At 41.0% G+C, this 21,790-nt stretch overlaps 1 protein-coding gene across 1 annotated transcript in view; it reads right to left on the bottom strand.

The window, feature by feature from the left end:
- si:dkey-34e4.1 (carboxyl-terminal PDZ ligand of neuronal nitric oxide synthase protein) overlaps positions 1–21,543 on the bottom strand; it is a 45,654-nt gene extending 24,111 nt beyond the window's left edge. Inside the window, exons 1-2 of the mRNA XM_054612745.1 lie at positions 21,300–21,543; positions 19,775–19,846 (exon numbers count right to left, since the gene is read on the bottom strand). Of these exons, the coding sequence (XP_054468720.1) occupies positions 19,775–19,846; positions 21,300–21,404 (177 nt within the window). The 5' untranslated portion in view covers positions 21,405–21,543. The remainder of the gene's footprint in view (positions 1–19,774; positions 19,847–21,299) is intronic.
- Positions 21,544–21,790: the final 247 nt, after the last annotated feature.

The raw sequence follows: 21,790 nt of genomic DNA, 5'->3' as shown, positions 1-21,790 counted from the left end.
TTTTCCCATGAAAGTAGCTAGCAGCATTAGATCCATTCCAGTCTTAAGCTTAGCTAATGGTCTCCTGGCTGTAACTTCATATTTGTCATACAGACAGTGGTATTGATGTTTGATATTACAAAAATATCTATTTCAGTCGCTATAAAATTTGTTTTTATTTCCAAATGTCACCAAGTTATACTTTGCACTATGAATAATTGAAAACCACAGGTCACTGAACCAAGTCAAAATTAACGTTTCAAACATATTTTTTTTTTCTTTTAATCGCATCTTGTGTTCATACATTGAGGTAAACGGTAATAGTTTTGACAATTTTCCTTTTTTCTAGCATCCGACTGGTTCCCAGAAAACTAAAACAAATATTTTATTTATCACATTCTGCCAAAATTAATTTAAATTCACACATCCAAACAGCAAAAGTGGATTCTTCAGCCAGATGAATAAGTAAAGGTGAGAGAGAGAGGAGAGAACGATATGTTGTTTAAAAATGAGAGGGTAAAATGAATGCCAGTGTGGAAACAAGGCAGGAGTTAGATAATGGAAAAGAAGATGAGAGGTGAGCAGATAGGAGGAGACAGAAGGAGAGGAGGTGAGGAGACAGCTGTTGTTATGTAAGGACACCCTGCAAACGGTGACCTTTTCTTCCAGCTACACAATGCTGCCATGAAACAATTAGTTGGACATTATGAAAAAGTCAAGACCTACCAGACTGTGAAATAGTTTTGGTCTTATTTGTCTTGTGTGAACCTCGGAAACAGTGGACGTTAACCGTGTGTCCTCACTGTCTGTGTGAATGTGTGCACAGACAGACAGCAAATCAACGTCATGACTTAAAATGAAGCATATTTTGTCACATCCGTTTCTACGTTTCCCATACTTTCTTTCATGCTAATGTCTTGCTTGTGTCTATTTGAAATGCCCTGGCTCTCTCTGCCCTGGATCCATGGTGATTAAAGTTTCAGTCTCTAATTACACAGAACTGAGTCCTGAGAGAGCTGATTAAAAGGAGAATAGGTTCAGAGAGGGAGAGGAGGAAACACACCACGGAGACGGAGAGAAAAAGGAATAGCCGGCGTTAAAAGAGGAGGAATGGGGAAACGCTCGTGCTGCAAAGAGAAGTGGGAAGGTGGTGAGATGAAAGGGATGTTTGAAACCAAAAGAACTGGTGCCGAGTTTCATTTGTCTCTATATGCTTACGAACCTTGTGCAAAATCTACTGATATTGCAATTACAATATTTGCTCTGGGGCATATAATGAGATGAGGAAATTCATAGAAAAATAAAAAGGTTATCAGATAAAATGAAGCGTAAAAACAAATATAAATCGTTTTGCTATTCCTTTACCCTTTAATCAACTGGTACAAATTAGAAAAAGGTGCTTTCTTTCTTTACCTCCAATAAGTTGATAAAATTAATTTAAACTTTATCTTAGTCTGTATATTCTTTATGTCGCACTAGCTCATTTTTCCAACCCCAGTTATCTTATTTTCTTTGTTCATAGCAGAGGTGTAATCACTTATTTATACCACTCTGACAGTGATGTGTTATGCCCCTGAGTGGTGGGCTTTCGGTACAGTATTAGATATTTGATATCATCTGAGACTTTACACACATTGACTGTAAAAATGTTATTTTAAATTTATATAAAGAACTTCACAAACTTCCGTAACTCTTGTTAGTTATTGTCTCATTACAATGGAAAAAAAAATCTGAAAAAATATAAAAACACAGATAAGATCTTCTGGAACTTATCAATAAAAAACTGGTGGAACGATTCAAATTTTGTTGGAAAGGCAACCTTTTGTACACTACTTACAAAAGATGGAAGATGCAATGATGGGGCCATTTTCATGCAACACATTATCTGGTTGCAGCTTCTCTATTGTAAGGATTGGTGTATTTTCTCTGTTTCATACCAATGTAAACTGAATATCTTTGAGCTTTGGATTGTTGGTTGGACAAAACAAGACATTTGCAGACCTCAGCAAGGACTCTGGGAAAATGTGATGGGATTTTTTTTTTGTCTGACATTTTATATGCTAGCATTAAATTGATTAATGTTTGTGTGTGTTTGTGTAGGTGTATAACACATCAGGACTGTGTAACATTTGTAAGTGGTAATTAAACATAATGAGCACCAGTCTTTACAGCTAGCTAACAATATATCATAAAACTATACAAGCTAATGTTAAGCATCCATTTAAGGGACTTTATACCGCTGAAGCATCACCATATAAACTCTTGTTACAAAAGCATTTTAGTTGGCAAAATAACAATAATAAAGTCACTATTGTCTTTTGACATTTTGGAGGCTCCAAAAACATCTAGAGAAAAAGATCTAACTGGCAATGAGACTTTCCATGAATAAATGACCTACACATCACTAAGTCTGAGACCCACCTGCAAAGCCACACAACATCAGTGTCAAAACATTCTCACACACACACACACACACACACACACACACACACACACACACACACACACACACACACACACACACACACACACACACACACACACACACACACACACACACACACACACACACACAGCTCTTTCATAATTAACAGTTTATGCCAGCATTCTGGTGAAGCAAAATGGGATTTTGCAGCCTAATTCAAAGTATGAAATTTTTATATATTTTTTTGCTTAAGTGCAAAGTGTTTTGAAATATTCAAACGTTTAATGGACTTGCATTGTTGTGGTTTTCATCTTCACAGAGGAACAAACACTTAAAAAGTTCATGACACGCGTTCCTGGAAGCCTCGTGTCAAAACTTTCAGCAAGGCATGGAAATATTTCAGAAAAGAGCTTAGTTTACTTTAGTCCGCTGAAACTTTCTGAATTATGTTTGAGCCATTCAGGAAAAGACATCATGAAGAATAACACAAGAGTTATAATGAAAAGCTAATATGACTTATTCAAAGGAAATGGGCTTTAAGTTCTAAAGATGCACACTTCAAAGATTTGTCTTAAACCTTAAAAACTGTGCCTCCAGTGCTGACTGCGAGTGCTGCAGTGCTACACAGAGTGAGAGCATTTATTCTAAATCTTTCTCCGTCTGGATGTGTGCATTTAAACGGTCAGACTCATCAGTCTTCCCAGACAGCGGAACAAATTTGAGCCAGCGCTCCTCTGCAATCTATTATGAGAGTGTCAGATAGAAAGCCGATGGCTGTGCTGTGCTATGTGCACAAAACGAGGAAAGGAAATCTGGCTCTCAGGAGAATTTGCGATCCCAGTGTTGTATATTTTAGTTTGTCGGTTTGGAATAGAAACAAGCATATTGCAAAATCAACCCAGAGGAGACAAGAGGCCACTCACTTTTTATTAGCAACATCTGAGCAAGCCAACACAGTACAATTTGGTGTGACAGTTTCAGAGCAGCTTCTTTGTAATTCTCTAATATATTCTGTCAACATATATAAGCCACAACGGAAAATATATATGATATGAGCATTGGGCAAGTGTGCATGAATATAAAGGAAAAGTCATTTAAGATATTTTTGGAATCATGCCTTTGTGCTTTTTTGCAGAGTCAGGTGGTAAGATTGATATCTTTCTCATATCTGTACACTGAATAAAAAGCTACAGCCGTTTTAATTTTTTTTTTTTTTATAATTGTACAAAGCCAGACTAGCCTCCTACCTCCAGTCTTTATGCTAAGATTGAGATTTATATTGGTCTTCTTATCTACCTCTTGGAAAGACAGTGAAAACATGTATTTCAGAAAATGTTTAACTACTCTTTCAAGTTTAAGGAGTGTTGTTTTGTAAGCATTGGGAGGCAGACTTTACCCGAAAACTATTATTCAGTGTATTCAACAGGTATGATTATGAGAATGGGCCCTGGGAAACTATAATCAAACTCCACGCACAAACAAGTTGGCTCTCATGATTCCAAGATACGGATCAAGATCTAATCTTGTCTACATACCATGAGGGATGAGGAGGCTCAAGTCTCAGAGCAAACTGTAGAGGACATGAGGGACTCTAGTGAACTCCAATGTTCCTGTTCTCTTTTCTAGGAGGGACTGCAGTTCTGGGAACAGCTCTCTTAGTCATTTAGTGGCTGTAAAAAAGTACCTGTCAGCAGCCTCTTAATGAAAGGCCACTGATTCCTTCAGTTATTTGGTCTAACTATTTATGGATATTTTTAGCTGAATAATTAAGTAAGATTTAAATCATGGAATGAGAAATATGGGCAACCCCCCACTCCACTTCCTCGATCCTGAAAAGCAGTGGAATGCGGGGTGCATTGTGGGTCATTGATGCTCCCTGTAGTACCACTGAATCCATACAGGAGTCCACAATAGGCCCTATAGATCGCAACCTAGCAACCCCTTCATTACAATTCCCAGGATTTGGGGAGTTCCAAGGAATTTCACTGTTTTTTCCCCCAGTTCGGTACACAAAGAGATGACTGTTGGGAGCTGAGAAACACAACAGCTGCCCAACGGCCTGTCCTTTAACTCGAGAAAAAAAAAAGGTTTCTCGGAAATCAAAGTACTGGGAAACAATTTGAAATAAAATTTGCACATTTAAATGGTAAATGGTAATCGGACTATACTTGTTATTTAGCGCTTTTGCAGTCTTCTGAGCACCCCACAATCGAGGTTTCATGTTTAACCTCAACTGCGAGTGCTAATCTTTCTGAGGAGGAAATGGTGTTTTTTGGCAATCAAGCAGCCACCTCTTACAATGTCCCATTAATTAAGCTAAGAATAAGAGCTTTAATCAATGCTGCCTAACTAAACTCCCTCCCTGTGAGCGGTATTTTAAGACAGGCCTTTCCCCCTCACGGCCAAACGGGGAGGACGGCGTGACTCCCATGACGCCGCAGAGGCCCAAACCTCCGGCATGAACTGGCTTGTCTCATCGTTAGTCAGCAGGGGTGTGATAAGGGAGCAATTACCTCGACAGTTGCCAAGGACGACGACCTTGGCTTGGACCGGGAACGGATGGGAGTTTGTGTTGGTGCACACTGGATGTTATGTGAAACAAAGAATACAGATACAAGAGCTGGATATAAATTTTAAAGTGTGTGTCTTTATGGATGCTTGCTGGTTGGGGCCTGTCTGTGCCTACGTGAGTGGTTTCCGCCTGAGTGCCCGTATTATGGATTGGACTCTTGGGCTGCAGTCTGTTGGCAGCCTCCAGCGAGCAGCAGCAGCAGCAGTCCGGTCCTGTGGGAGAGACGGTGCTAACAGGAAACAACCAGCATGAAGGGCTGCTTAACGAGGGCTTCTCCATGACAGCGGGGTTGAAGCAAGACTGGAATGTACTGCAAAGGTGTAGAAATCTGAGGCTTTTATTGTGAATTAAACTTTTTTTTTGTTATTGAGTAGAGTCCTGAACAGTTTTAATTGAAGGGCATTTTTTTTTGTCTTTTTTTCCCCCAGCATGTTTATTCTGGATATTATTGATATAATTCTGGACCGATAAGCAACCACAGCTGGCACTGATGGCTGCACCGGCTCCATCTGGGAGCTACAGCTGTGACTTCTTTAGATAAATGACTTTCGTTACGTAGACTGCAAGTGTGTTTGTAGCGGATGACAGACAGAATTGATCAATCCCCTGGCCCGTGTTAAAACGTCTGGACGGAGGCAGAGAAGGAATCAAAGCCCCCTGAACTCAAAGGGCGGCCATTACAACAGACGATGGGCTACACTTAATTGATCAAGACCATGCCCTCCCATCTCAAATCAAAGTGGGGGGAAAAGTCAGGACGAAAAGCCGTCACAGATGAAAACAGTAAACGTGAGGCGGGATGGGTCAGCTCGTACCTTTGGAGAGGATTCAACTACACTTGAAACAGGCTTGTCAGCGGAGGAAGAGGTTTGAAGCCCCAGCACAGGCACTCTTAGAGCGTTGGCGCCCTTGCAGTGAGAATGGGACCTACGCCTGAGTGACTCGCTGACAGGCACAGTGAAAGGACACCCAGCCACAGAGAGCTGACGGCCTCTACTCAGGGTTAGTCACATGGGACGCGGAGGAAATACAAAGCAACGACTTCAGCATGCCAAACACTCACTCTCAATGAGAAACGTGTGGAAGGTGCACACACGGGTACACTCTAAGAATGAACATCCACATGTGTACTCACAAAGACACTACAATAAATAGATCTACTCGTCTTAAGGTTATTATTAACATTATTTAATAACCTACAAAAAACAAAAAGGGAAAGATGGAAGGAGAGCAGAGCTACACCTGCAGGGAGTCTGACACAAAAAAAAACTCATCTTAATCCTCCTCCAAGTTATTACAATAAGACACAGTGCACTGTCTCCTTTAAATGCAAATCTGATTCACTGAAATGAAAGAAAATGGGCAAAAATATATCAGATCATTGGTGTGGTTTCGGCCGGAGAACCTCACTTGTTCATCTCATGAGGTCCTGCCGTGAAGTTAAACAATATCGGGTTGGAGTCAAAGAAATGCTATGTCCCGTGTTCAACTTTAATATCCCTCTCTGGTTTGTCTGTTAGGGAGGAGAGAAGATGGAATGAAATCTACACTTTCACAATGACTAATGGTTTTAGCTTTTGGCTCAGAGTCAGGCATAATTAAGGGCGTGGCCGCTTTGAGTGACAGGTGGGTGCCGCCCCAGGTTGCTAGCTGCCGGCTATGTCTTCTGCTGCGTCACCCCGGGCCCACATGAGCTCCACTGACGATCCCCCTCTTTGTATATTTTCGGATAAGACGCCAGTTAGGCTCTGTCCTCACTGTCAAGATGTCAACGGCTTCACAACAACCTATTTCTTTAGAATCTATGTTTTGATCTTCACTGTGCAGAATGGTATATGTGCAGAGTTTGACACTAGAAGGTTGTTTTCAGATGAATCCGCTGAAGAGGGTACGTTTTTCTGTTATCTGAGCTTAAGACGTGTTTGTTCAAGTAACATTTTGCAACATCACCAGTAGATTGAAAGCCAAAAATGGAAGAGTTTGCCACTTATACAAGTTTGATGTGGTAGCTTGAGGCCTCCAGAGCACTTACAGTGAGGATGGAGTTTTTAGTGAAGTAGGAGACATCTTGTGTCTAGCAGCTAATCTTCTGAACAATATTCCATGGAAACCCTGGATTTCTTAAAGTGGGAGAAGGAATTCATGCAATTTTAAGATTTTATAGATACTCAGATGGGAGGAGGTATATTATATATATTTATATTCTAATGTGTCTGATGTGACTTAGGAAGGGGAGCCAAATCTGAATGGCTTGCTGAATCACATGTTTTCTGATCTAGGCAGCCCACAAAAACTGACTGGGTCATCTTATTTCATAGTTTGTGGTTTGGTAAGCATTCCAGATACACAAATGTATGTGTACAAGCACTGAAAAAGTGAGTTTATGGTTGGGTCACTGAGTATTTATTTGTCTGTCTTTGAAATAATCATTTCTTTAAACTCAACCTGTACAACTTAGGCTGAGGCTAGTTATGGATGTGGATATAACTGCATATCATTGTGGGACCACAGAGGCAATACAGAGATGCTGAGCATGGCTCGGTCCAATGCAGCAGTCTGGCAGAGCAGCAGTCAGAGTAATAGGATTAACTGAACGAACACTGTCAGATCACAGGCTCTTAAATCCCTTAGCACCCGGTGCAGGGGGGCAAGCATCACCAATCTACATCCATATAATGTAAAAACACAGTTACAGCGTTTCAGCTACTATATATAAAATCAACATGACGACGCCTTGCTGCAACATGTTCAGAGCCGTTGAGAGGCAATCAAAATGCTCCCAATCTTGGATCATGCACTTTGAAATAAGGAGGATTAACCATTTAATTCTTCTAGTGCAATTAAAAAGAGACCATTGATAACCTAAAATGTGCTAGGTGTGACTTGTGTGCATCATTTAAATATTGATTGAAGATATAACATAGACACATTATATAAGTTATAGCTTCACATATAGTCTGCCATCACAAAAAGAGAGCACAAATGTAAATGGACAGGGCACTGGGGAGAATATACATCTGGTGTGAAAGAGCTACATGATGAAAGGAAACAGAGGGGAACAAGAAAGTAGGTGATGCACCATTTAATAAAACAATATGAGGTTTGAGGCCAAATGCAACTGCCTGATTAACCTCATGTTAACCCTGTTTTATGGGGGTAAAATGTGGGGCTGTGAATCAGGGGTGCCATCTGTGCCGTACATGCAAACATGTCCCCCAAAAAGCCCTTTGGAAGAGGCTTTAATAGCATGTGAGAGCTTTCATAAAGCTCAGTCATGAGTAGCTTAAATCTGTGTCTGAGTAGACGGAGACAGCTCCTCATGTAGCCCACTACACTGGCAACACTTCTCTGACAACAGAAGGTTGGGCAAAGTGCGCCACTGATTGATGACAGTCAGCTGCACTCTACTTAATGCTGTCTGCCCTTTTTTGGTGATAAAAGTCACAAAATGTCTTTGAAAAAAACGGTAAAGTTAGTGTTTTCATTTGGTGTATTCTCGATCGCTGGGTTTCTGTGAATCACCATCAGTAATGCAATGCAGCAGATAAGAGGCAATCAAATGGAACAAAAGCATTGAATGCCTTTTGTGCAGAATCAAAGGACTAGGAGATGAACAGTGCTCAGTATGCAGTGTTATAAGCAAGAGCATCACTGTACTATCTATGTGATATTACCCCCCAAAAAAGACTAAGGCTTTGGTTGCTGTAGACCCTTCAGATATGTTTGGTGACAGAGATCTCACATCCATTGTTACTGACCAAAGGACGTCAGAGAAGGTCAGTTCAGTAATACTTTCAGCTGAGATAACGGAGCCCGGATAAAATGTGGGGAAGTCACGACATGCTCCTTTACTTGTTTGATGTACAAGATGTAGGTGATGGCTAGGGGAGACGGAGACAACCAGGCAGAAAGATAAGAGAGACAGGTTTTATCACAACACGCAAACACGCACAGAAAGTGAAAAGTCAGACCAGTCAAAAATTATTGCGAAATCCAATTGGGATTAAATTATTCAAAGGAAGCACAAGAGAACATTTAAAAAAAAAATAAAAAAAAAATAAAAAAGTACAGAGTTTGGGAAATTCTGCTCCAAAAATATGCTAATGCCTCCAGTGCTTATGGTTATACGGCTCATGGGCTGTCTCCTCCCTCATTATACTTTCAGTTTCTCTGCCCTGAAAGGTTGATGCATGTGGAGATAACAATGAATGCAGCAACAGAACAGTTTCTCAAACTTCCCCCGCAGAGCGGTGTGTTATATAAATAATACTAAAGTAAGTCTCACAGCAGGATTCTTCTTATGTTCTATCAACAGCTGCAATTACAGCTATGATTGAAAAACCCTATGCTTCCTCAGTGACAGACATTAATGAATGGACAGAATTTCACGGGGCAGGGACATGGTCCTCTGTGAGAGCGAGATGTTGTTAATGTGACTGACAGTCACATTAGTCCCGTCATCTGGACTGCAGAGAAAACATTATCTTGTTAGCGGCTGGGCGGATGGCAGCGCTGAAGCAGTTTAGAGTCCGTAGGGTGAGCAGCAGCGGTTCGCTCGCATCATTTATCCAATTAGAGTAGAACAGGTTGCGACCATTGTGTCCCTTAACGGGCTGAAGCCAAAAACACAATCCCATTGACAAGTCTTGGATTCCTGAAAGTATCCATGAACTAAAAAGTAATGAGCTTGTGTCCTGCAAGCCAACAATCAACCTCCTGTGAGGAGATACCGGTAGCAATGGGCGAGGTTTAGGTGTGTGCTAGATGAAACCAGGAGACGACTGTTTGTTCAAAACAATAATGGCGGCTCCTGCAGATATATATAAGAACTGGAAAGTATTCTTCACATCAATGTAAAAGATGTCTTCGCTCTTATCCTGTCTGGCTTGGGCAAAAGTTTGATTGGCAGATGGTTCATCCAATCACCTGCCTGCAAGTGATTTTTGAAAGTGCGTGCCAGTTATACACCATATACATTATTTACTGAAATTTGTTGTTGCATTCAAAGGGTTTACACTTGAACTGTAATTCCTGTTTATTTTAAAGATTTTTTTTTCTTTACCAAATTTGTGGATAATTTAGTATCTTTATAAAAAAATAGCAGTTTATGAAACTTATATCTATGTATTTATTTGTAACATTTTATCAGGAAAGTAATATTTAAGTCAAGCCTGATAGATGATAATTATATTTACACAGAGAGACATACAGCTTATTAACTAAGCACAGGTATCTGATCGGTGCATCTCTATAAATACATATGATAGACAGTCTTTTTTGTGGGTTTTTTTGTATGGATTAAATAAACAAGATAATAAGTATTTACCAGTGCGTTTTAGAGGCGAAGGTAGATGGATTTTGCTACCTTTACTTTGGACATATCCAGAATAACTGTATCCTCCTGTTTCCAGTCATTGTGCTTATCTAAGCTAACTGGCTGCTGGCAGTAAATTTTAATTTAGCACACAAACATGGGAGCGCTATCATTGTTTTCATTTAAATTTCCGCAAGAGAGCAAATAAGCGTTGCAATATGTCAGAATATTCATTAAATTATGACAAAAAATGCTCCGAAACCTTTACTTATGTAATTACCCATTTCATTCAAGGGACAAACACAATAAGGTCTACTGAATGCTTATCAAACCCACATTTAATTCACTTATATGAAAAAGTTTATATCTGTTAGCAAAGTCTCTAAGTTTGCAGCGTAGCCCAACACATTTCACTAAACCCTAGAATTACACAGAGGTGAATAAGATGATTACCTACAACTTAAAAAGAAGTTTCTCTTTCCCTCTCTTTCTTTTCCAGAAGATAATTCAATTATCAATATGTTTACATTCATTTCCATCCCAAATATTTGTAATAAGCAGGGAGATGAAACAATGATAGCGCTCTCATGTATGTGTGCAAAATTAACAGCTACTGCACAGCAGCCAGTTAGCGTAGATAAGCACAAGGACTGGAAACAGGAGGAAACAGTCTGGCTCTGTCTAAACTATATTGCTTCATCAAGGGTATTAAAACATTCCAAATAGTCAGTAAAACGATGTGACAACTATCAAAGTATGAAGTAGGTAACCGTGACTGCTTAATAGAGGTGTTGACACAAGAAGTCAGTAGCAGCTTAACGTCTACTAGACCTGAGAGCTTTTAAACCCAGACTGCTTCCTGCATGTTTAAACCAACACAGACCTGAGACAAGAGCAGGAGAATGCAGAGTAAACGCAGCTATGATGAAAGAGAGACGAAGGTAGTTAAAACAAAAAGAGGATGAGGAAGCAGGAGGCAGGATAAGGAGGAGGTTGAACGACACGGGAACGGGAGAATGAGACCTAGAGGCTTTCTATGTAGCACCCTGGAACAAGATGAGAGAAGTGAGATGAATGGGCATGCACACACGTATATACACACAACAAAAAATAACATTTATAAAGTAGGGCAGCCTATCTGCCAGCTCAAGAGCCTGCAGCAGTTTTCTCAATCATTATCCAACAAACGATAAGCATAGTGCAATAGGCCAAGTTTATCTCTCTACTCATGCTAAGAAAGAACCCTTCCGAGCCGAAAAGAACGACTTGCAAACCTGACAAATGTTTATTTTAAGTAATATGGAGAAAGAGTTTCTGGTAAAAATGTAGATTTTAATTTGTGAAAATGTATAAAATACTTCAATCTTGCGTGTTTTGCAAAACTGGATACCAACAAAATAGTGCTGCTTCTATATTCTATCTATATGCAAATGGATGGGGGGGTTAGTTTCGCAATCTGTACCAAACTTTGAGCCCATCCCAAACCTGCAGAGGAGTTGAGACAGACATGTTTTGGAGGCAGAGCTGGTTGCCAGGGAGACCTGAGGAGCGGCCTGACATTTGTGGTTAATTCAGATACGCAGAATAATGGTGTGAGTGAGTAAGAGATTAACAGGGCAATTCATCAATAAGCAAACTGACGCAGCCCACGCAATTTAAATTCTCATCTTACTCAAGTCTAATCGTTCTGTTGGGACAATCAGGAAGACTGAACTAGGAGAATTACTTTGACCAAATATAGAAACAGAAACCAGAAGAAGGGAAAGAGAAAGACACAAACAGTTATCGTTTTTTATAGTAGAGTAGTATGTGAATCACCGAATTTAATCAAGTAATGATTACTTTGCTAATTGAAATGTAAGTCAGTGGATCACCAAATACCTAATAATTCATCTTTTTGGGAACATGAATATTTGTTACAATTTTCAGGGGCATCCATACAATATTTGTGAAGATCACTCCATCCAACCAAAAATATCAACCTGCTGGTGGCGCTAGTAAAAAAAGTCAGGGGTTCAATAAAGTAAGTAGGATCATCTGGGGACCATGAATGTCTGCAGAGAACACCATGGTGATCCATCAAATAGCTGTATATATATATATTTCAGTCCGACCCGAAGTGGTAGACTGACCAACCGACTACTGCCATCCCTACAGATAGTGTGGCTGAAAGTAACCAAATTAGCTTAAGTATATTTGTATAAAGGTTTATTGTGTTGCGCTTGTATTGAATTTGCATCATATTGTACAATGTTAATATATTTTTTCCACCCTTTGTACATATACAGGACCACATGACTCGCATACATTATTCTGTGCAAACTCAAGGACAAATGAGCACCCTGACGCAATTGCACTCACAATTCAACTCAAATGCATATGTACAGATATACAGGTGCAAGTACACACACAATAGCCACCCGGTATATCCACACACGTGTCCACAGTTCCTGGTGACGGTTGACTTAACTTGTGTTTGTACTTGAGATTAGCCACAGAAGGCTTTGCAGCAGGCAGTAACAGATGACTGTTTATGAGTTTCTGCCATGAGCTCCTCTGGAACATTGACATTGTACACAACGATAAGCTTGGACTTGTTGACATATTGCAATACTCCCTAGTAGAGTAAAAATACAACTGCCTTTATATGGGTTGTCAGACTTGGTTGAAAATGCCCGCTCGGATCAGTTTGTGTGAAAATTTAATTTTACATGTCTATCTGACTTATTTTTGTTAGAATAAGTCATAAATCTACTTACATTTGTGTTGTGTTATTTTTTTGATAATATGATTTTCAACTCTGAAAATACTACAAACAACACACTATAAATACACATATATATACCCGAAACTGCCCCAACTGTGCGTGTTTAGGCCTCAAAGAGCACTGTGAGCTTGCGAAGGTCAGAAAATATGCCTTCAGGCTCCGCAGCAGGATTGAGTTCATGGCTTTAGATATGTCTTTTCCTAAGCATGGGGCATGTTTTGGGTGAGCGTGGAGAGATCAGAGTATACAAGGCTTGACTAATTGTGGCACTGAAAGACACAGCATCGCCTAAGGGCAGATGATGAAAGCAGAAAGATGCCTGTGTGTGTGTCTGTGTAAGTGTGTGTGTGTGTGTGTGTGTGTGTGTGTGTGTGTGTGTGTGTGTGTGTGTGTGTGTGTGTGTGTGTGTGTGTGTGTGTGTGTGTGTGTGTGTGCGTGTGTGCAACATGATGCTGGTTGTGGAGGCAGGGACCACTCACCACCTGTCTCTCCATCCATGTGAGCAAAGACCTGCTGTCCCTTTAGTGTATTTATCCTCAGCTCACACCAGCGTCAGAAAAAAGTATAAAATACAGCAAAAAAAAGAACAAATAGGAAACTAAATACATGATCGAACATGAACTTGTATGAACACTGATTTAAATGACCACATGCACTTTTCAAAATAAAATAAAAAATTACCACCTCACTGCAGTGATTTTTTTGGGACTCAAAAGGCCTGCTGTTAAAATAAAAAGTGTTTCCCAGAGAGTCTGCATGTCAGCTCACTTCCAGTGCAACCTGTCCTCATACAACGGTTCGTATGATATCCTACTATAAGGTGCTACTTTTCGTAGGATTCGTAGGTATCCTACTAAAAGGTTTTTCGTGCGTTTCCCGACAATAGTCTGCAACACCTGTCAATTTTCGCTTGTTACGTCGCAAACTGTGTTTTCAGATTAAACTTCCATCTTCGCAGGTAACTCAGTTAGGTTTAGGCAACACAATTACTTGCTTAGTTTAAGGAAAGTTTTATCATTTGGGTTAAATTAACACAATCCCAAAAGTGCTGTTACTGAAGTACGCAAGTTAAGACAGGGGTGCGGAGCAGAGAATAGCCTTAAACTTGTTTACTTTTGTAGAGAGACAGTGGCCTCTTGTATAAAGTTTGTGCTTGTTTGCTAAGAGAATTCCAGTATATCCTCTTTTCCTGCAGAAACGGCATCCTTTGTCAGTCATCCTCGTTAATCAATGGCGGGGGGTCGTTTGAACGCAAAAGGTCTTGCTATTATGGAGCACTGGAGCTCACAGTCTGCAACACCTGTCAATTTTCGCTTGTTACGTCGCAAACTGTGTTTTCAGATTAAACTTCCATCTTCGCAGGAAACTCAGTTAGGTTTAGGCAACACAATTACTTGCTTAGTTTAAGGAAAGTTTTATCATTTGGGTTAAATTAACACAATCCCAAAAGTGCTGTTACTGAAGTACGCAAGTTACGTGATAAATCATCATTTTTCTTAGGTATTGCAATTCCTACTAAGGGCTTGGCTAAGCATTTAAAACAGCTACATTTTGTTAAGAAATATGTTAATTTCAAAGCAATCGCTGCAAGTAGTGCTTTTGCTTTCGGGTGGAGAAGCAAAACTGCAATGAAACTCTTTTATTTAATGAAATAATGTACGAGGATGTTCCCCTAAAGGCTAGCATGTTAGCAGTTAGCTCAGCAGTTACAGTAGCTCGCCTTGAGAGGAGTCCCTATGCCACCAAGAATCTCAATCCACGCTTGGATGAATTTCACTGTTCCACTTTCTGGTGTGAGCGGGTCTTAACAGAGCAGATCATGCGGAAGGATACTTTAAAACACTGATCACGGATTGTGACTCACTTTTCAAATGACTGTTAATCAAGAAGAATGGGACCCCCTTTCTCTTGGTGGGGGTTTGGGTTAAACAAAGCGGAACTGCACCCTTTCAATGCTGAAATCACGTCTAATCCAGTACACATATAGGTCACCCACAATGCTCTTGTACATCTGCCATTAAGCTAGCATGAATACAAAGTGAAAACAATGCCCCCCCCCCCCCAATATGTGTCATCATGCCTCTCTAAATAGTGCATATCCCACATTCACACATGTGAGTGCGCACCCGTCCAACCGCCCCCACTCTGCCATAGATCTGTAACCCCCCCGGAGTTAATCTGTGCTCTCATTCCTCCCCTGGTTTTTCTGGGACATGCGGGGTGTGTAATTGTTATGCATAAATGTGATTCACTGATATTTAGGCTTCTGTTTATGTTGGGTCCTGACTCCTGTTTAGTTTCCCTAATGTAGTTTGATCATCTGCTCTAGTGAAACGCCTCATTTGTTCTGGCTAGCTGCCAAAAATTGGACTGGAGAAAGAAACAAAGAAAGAAATAGGTTTATAGTTAACAGGATAGTTCAAGTTAAAATCTGTTTCTTCGGGTGGGGAGAAATGTTTTAGCATTTTGGCTGCAGACAAGGTGTGAGATATTTTCTACTTGTTCATCTGCACACGCAAACACATGTTCACGTGCCGTACATGTGAGATTTAGGGTTTTGTTTTATGTGTGTACTTGCAGATCTATTGCTGCAATAAAAAAATATTTGAATGCCAATATTTACTTATTTACCATTATGGCATTGCTTGTCAAAATCAAAAATAAGTTATTTTTTCTGTCCACAGTTTTAGTAAAGTCTAAAGCGTAGTGTTTTCCCACCCCATCCCTCTTGACAGACAAACATCTTCTCCTGAGTCATGACAGTTCAGAGTGCTCTCTTAAAAACAGACACAGGCTCAACGGACCCACACTGAAACGGAGGAGCCCCCCAAAAAAAGGCATTAGGTTTTTCTTTCTCGCTCGGCAGAGAGAGATCCTCTCATGAGATGTTCCAGACAGACACGGGGACAAATGCAGATAGAAAGGGAGCCGTGTAATAGACTCTCGGCAGCCTGAGGAAGGAGGCTGCATCCTGATGGACATGTGAGGGAGGCAAAATATCCCATTAGAGCCGATCAAAATTCAAAAGGGAAGCATGCATCGCCTGCCCCTCAGCCTGAAATCTATTCCTGTCAGCACTGAGTAGATAGCAGAGATGGGCTAAACTGAGGTACTCTATATTGGTAGGAGGAGAGTGAGGGGATGGAAAGAAAACAGCAGTGGATGTAAGGGGGGGTGAGGAGCAGAGAATAGCCTTAAACTTGTTTACTTTTGTAGAGAGACAGTGGCCTCTTGTATAAAGTTTGTGCTTGTTTGCTAAGAGAATTCCAGTATATCCTCTTTTCCTGCAGAAACGCCATCCTTTGTCAGTCATCCTCGTTAATCAATGGCGGGGGGTCGTTTGAACGCAAAGGGTCTTGCTATTATGGAGCACTGGAGCTCACACACATTCATAGATACAAACACGTTTGTGAACGCACTTGCAAACTGCCTGGGTGGTTTCTATGCCACCGGTCAAACTGAATTAAACTAATTCTTATAAAACCAACACAGTGGGACCAGTCAGCCATAATGGGAGAAGAGGCACAACTCTGAAAAGATCTGCAGGATACAAAAATGTGTCTTTTCTCTTTGACACTGTGGGAATGGCAGGTGCGTATGAGGACTTGAGTCAACGGCTCCTCTGCTCCGTCAAACCCAGATCCAGCGTTTGATCAGAGGCGTTCAGGCTGTGTTGTCTGCTCTGCGCTCTCCCTCTCTGTCTTCTTGTGTTTGCTCCCGTTTCCTCACATCGGCTGAGACTAAAGAGATTAGCTGCTGGGAGATGAGACGACTACGGCTCTGCCAGCCACAACGCAACCCCTCTCCGTTTCCAGGACTTCCTTCCAAGTCTTTCTACCCGCTGCCATCAGTTCATTCCTCACTCTCTTTAAAATCGCCCTCCTCCGCGCTCAGTACCTCGGCTAGAGGGGTTGCGCTTTTCTAAATTAAAGACAAGGCTGTTTTCGCTTTTGTGAAAAGAGAGGAGGAGAAAGTCAGGAAGGCCGGTCAATATCCAGCTACACAAAGCTAATTACATTTGACTTGGCAACCGACCCTAAACGCGAGCGCACCCACTCTTCTGAAACGCTCATGTGTTTGCATTCACTCAGTGTAGGGCACAGTGTGAGAGGGTTCACCCGAAAAGAAGCGCTTGGCAGCAAAAAAATACAATCTGTACTTCCCGTGTGTTTAAAACCACACACACACACACACACACACACACACACACACACACACACACACACACACACACACACACACACACACACACACACACACACACACACACACAAGACATTAACTGACTGTAAAATGAGACTATTGAAAGAAGAAAATCCCTCCCTTACAAATAAAAACCTGAATTTATAGGCAGTAAAACACACCTTCACTCCATTAAATACACTCAGGTGTTTTGAATGGAGCCTTAAGTTACTTGGTTTGATAGGACCATTAGCTTATGATGGCTAATGTTAGTTAGCTCTAGTTAGCTAACTTTAGATGCATGTTGCTAACATTACAGAGACAATTTGCTGAATGATTAACCATTCATATTTTAAAACACATTTTCACCCTACCTATGAGGTAGTTATTATTTTTTATCTCTAAGGAATAACTTGACATTTTGGCTGGAGTTAGATGAAAAGATGGCTACCACTCTCATATCTCTCCATTAAATATGAAGCTCCAGTCAGGAGACACTTCACTTAGCTTAGCATAAAGACTGAAAATAGAGGGAAACAGCAAGCCGGGCTTCTGTCCAAAGGAAGAAAAACAATTCAGCTCACGTACGGCACCTCTAAAGGTCACTAATGCACATCGTATTGATGTCATTTAGAGAATACCGACTCAGAATGTTTTTCCATTATGTTGCAATTGCCACTTGTGGCCACAGTGGCCACTGTTCAGTGAAAGTCCTGTAGTCTTGCTTTAAAGCTTCAACTGCATATGACACAGTAAGAAATAAGCCAAAGTTATCCACCAGCTAGTGTTAACACAAGTCTATAAATAGTATCTAGTCACTGTCGGCAGAGATAACATTCAACACTCCTGACAATGTATAATAAATAAAAGGATGTTTCTTCATAGATTGGTCTTTCCCATCAGGCAGACTGTCCTCTTTACATGAGTCACACGGGACTCTATAAAGCATTGCTCTGCTTCATTCTTTAGCCATTCAAAAACAAAGATATTCTATACAAAGGGCTGAGAGCTGCAACCAAAATACACTCACTCATTCATTATTGATACAAAGCTTTCTTTGGACCTTAAAGGAACTAAAAATACACATATCCAACATAAAAGCGTCCAAACTCTCGGACAGAAATAAGCTCTAATGAGTGCGTGTCTTTAAAAAGCAACATCGCATAAATAGAAACTGGTAAACAAATCTTGATGTCAGGATTCCTGTACTTTTTCACGTAGTAATCAAAAGCATCTTCCCCGCCTGCCTATACCTGCTCTGCGCCTTTTTTATGTTCTGCCTCAGCCTGCCGTGTATCACCCAGATGATCATGTTTACTTTACAACCTTATTGATTTGTCAGTTTGGGAATTGCAGAAAATAACAAGCACTATCTGCACACTCAGCCAATTCACACAGACACACACACACACACACACTAAAAAAAAACAGTCTGGCTTTGTCTCTGTTCCATAGACCTACTTTTGTAGATGGGTTTAGTTTGCCTAAGATATCTTTTTTTTTTTTTTTTAACAGCGGGGTTCCTCTGGTTTTACACACACACACACACACACACACACACACACACACACACACACACACACACACACACACACACACACACACACACACACACACACACACACACACACACACACACACACACTTAAAGCACCACAGTAGACAGCTACAAGCCTGATCTTTTACACTAAAAGAGACAAAACTTGTCTTGTTGAAAAAATAATGGGAGGATTCCCCAGAAAGCTGAAAAATAAAGTTCAAACTGTGGCTTTTTACTGCTCAAAAATAAAATGAAATCACACATTTCTTTCCTGCATATTCACTGAGCTCTGGGTTAAGAGCCTTGTCGTGTCTGAACCAAGCGAGTATAGTGAGTCATACTGAAATTACAGAACCACCCCTGCTCTCTGATACTCTCCTAGAGGAAAGCGCTGACCCGCTGGGACAATGAGAGGGAAAAATGATTACACCGTCCCCACGATAACGCCACTGATAGAGCTTTAAGAGGAAAAAACACACACCAAGCTTTGCTATGAATTGTGTGAATGACAATGAGGAAGGAGTTCATGCAAGGTGATAGGGAAGAAAAAAACTATGACTCTGACTTTAATCAGAGTCAGCGATAACATGCCCGCACACACTGTGCCCTTGAACTTTCACAAACATATCTAGAAAGGGCAATGCATTATTCAGCAGAGCGAGCAGATACAGCTCTTTCTTATTGCTTTCTCTTTCTGCAAAAGCTTTTCCACAGAAGTCGTGATGTGTTGTCCGGCCAGTGCATGCGTCACTACATTCTAGATACAAATTTCATCTGACAGACGCACGCTCTTTGTATTGAGTGTGTGTTTACTGTGTTATTGTAAGGATGGTTTCCGTCCTTGGTCTTGGAGCAGGCACCACAGGACTGATGATGTTGAGCATAGGGGTGTGTGTGTGTGTGTGTGTGTGTGTGTGTGTGTGTGTGTGTGTGTGTGTGTGTGTTCTTCTGCTCTGTAAACACACACACACACACACGGTATGTTTTCATCTTACCCTGATTCTCCTCATGGCTGCAACGATCTCCATCCGACTGTTGGGCCTGGCCACGTCGAGACTCCCCACGTACTGAAGTAAACAACACACACACACACACACACACACACACACACACACACACACACACACACACACACACACACACACATTAGAACAAGAGTCAGAGATGTTATCACTCACACTACAGCTGTTCAATTAACTCTAAACGTCCTCAAAAGTGAAGACCAGGCCAACAGAATTTGGGATCATTTAAAAGATGGGATGTTTTTGGGGGGTTTTATAAAAGACAAACACTGCGTACACCGTCTACAATACGCAGTAATGCTCACCCTATGAACTCTACATACACAAAAACAAAACAGAAAGACAAACTGAACTCTGTTTTCCCATTGGAGCTTATGTATCACATGGTAAACCAAATATTTTTTCTGAAATTTGACAACTAGGGCCTTTCTATATGTATGAGTTGAATGTATTGTTAAAGAATAGCTTTGACTTCTTATTAGGTTCTTTTTGGCCTGCAAATATTCACATTTTGGTTATTTAGCAGCTCTAGGGATCATGTTGCTTTTGTGGTTACTATAAATGTTATGTCTGAAAGTGTAAAATGAGTAACGCTAAGGAGAAGGACTTTTATCAATCTGTATTTGTCAGCTTACATACTTATTTACCTGCATTCATTCAGCAAGTCCCAGAGTATTGATAATTAAGTAGTTCATTGATATATTGTTTTATAGAATATGTACATGCTGTTACATGAGGGAGGAAGGATGTGTGTTTATGTGTTTTTGGTCCCACCTGCCATCAGATTCTTACTTCTTAGTATTGTGTTTTTGTCAAAGAGTGTAAATTGTTTGTGTCGTGGATGTGTTACGCTACTGTGTTATCTACACTCAAGTGCAATAAATTTATTTTGAGAAAGAAAGACGGAAAAACTGAGATGAGAAAGCTGACAGATAAGCAGTCCAAATAATAGATACAAGCAGCCATGAGACTGACCTTTGGACCAGAAACACTTCGATGTTTTCACCATTTCTACAACTGTGTTTCCTGCTTCCTGCAAATCAACTAAGACAGCCCATGATAAAGTTACAGATTGGTGTGTGTGTGTGTGTGTGTGTGTGTGTGTGTGTGTGTGTGTGTGTGTGTGTGTGTGTGAATATATGGTCACTAAAATCTGAATTCAAGCTGCCTCCCTGACAGGTTAATAATTCAAAAACTTCAACCTGAAAATACATTCAGTTCACTTCTGAGCTCTAAAAATAAGGACGTCTACCTCAGCTTTTAAGGAATACATATAAACTACAATTCCCCCCAATGGCCCTGCAGCATTAAAACAACCACATGTGTGGTGGAGTACACTGCTGCCATGCGTTCAAACTTCATGGCTGATCCCAGCTGAAAGGGGGGGTGGGTCCAGTCCCAGTGCACCTGCCGCTCCGCTCCAGAACAATACCACTGTGGATTGAGTGTTTGGATAAAATGTATCAAAATAAAAGAGGATATATAGTGTTCATTTCACCTTGGCTTGGAAGGAGATCCCATGGTGGTACGCCTCGTCATTGTGCAGCGGCAACCTCGAGTCCTTCACGTCGTCCACCAGATTGTACCTGTTCCTCGCAGGCATCACGGGCTCCAAATTGACCAGCCTTTCTCTCCACCTCCACCTCCACCTCCACCTGCACCTCCTCCCTCCAGACACCAGTGTTTAGCAAACAAACAGACCAACGCTAGTGCTACGCTCCCGTGTGTGTGTGCTGCACGGATCCAAGAGTGAGTTCCCGGTGGAAGCGCAGTCCATTGTTGTTGATCTGAGCTCCAAAAGAAAAGAAAAGGTCCCGTCCTCCAGAGGGGACAGATTTTGGGCACCCCCACCCACACCCACCCCCCCCTTTTTTTTTTTTTTTCTCTCCCTGTGACAATACAACCGAGACGCGCTTCAGGATTCCCTTACGCGCGTACGCGTAAAGATAACAACAACACAGCGTGGAGAGAAGAGCGCGTATGTCTCCA

This window comes from Anoplopoma fimbria, chromosome 14 (genome assembly GCF_027596085.1).
Source record: "Anoplopoma fimbria isolate UVic2021 breed Golden Eagle Sablefish chromosome 14, Afim_UVic_2022, whole genome shotgun sequence".
In the NCBI taxonomy this organism is placed as follows: Eukaryota; Metazoa; Chordata; class Actinopteri; order Perciformes; family Anoplopomatidae; genus Anoplopoma; species Anoplopoma fimbria.
This window is presented reverse-complemented; position numbering and strand designations above follow the sequence as displayed.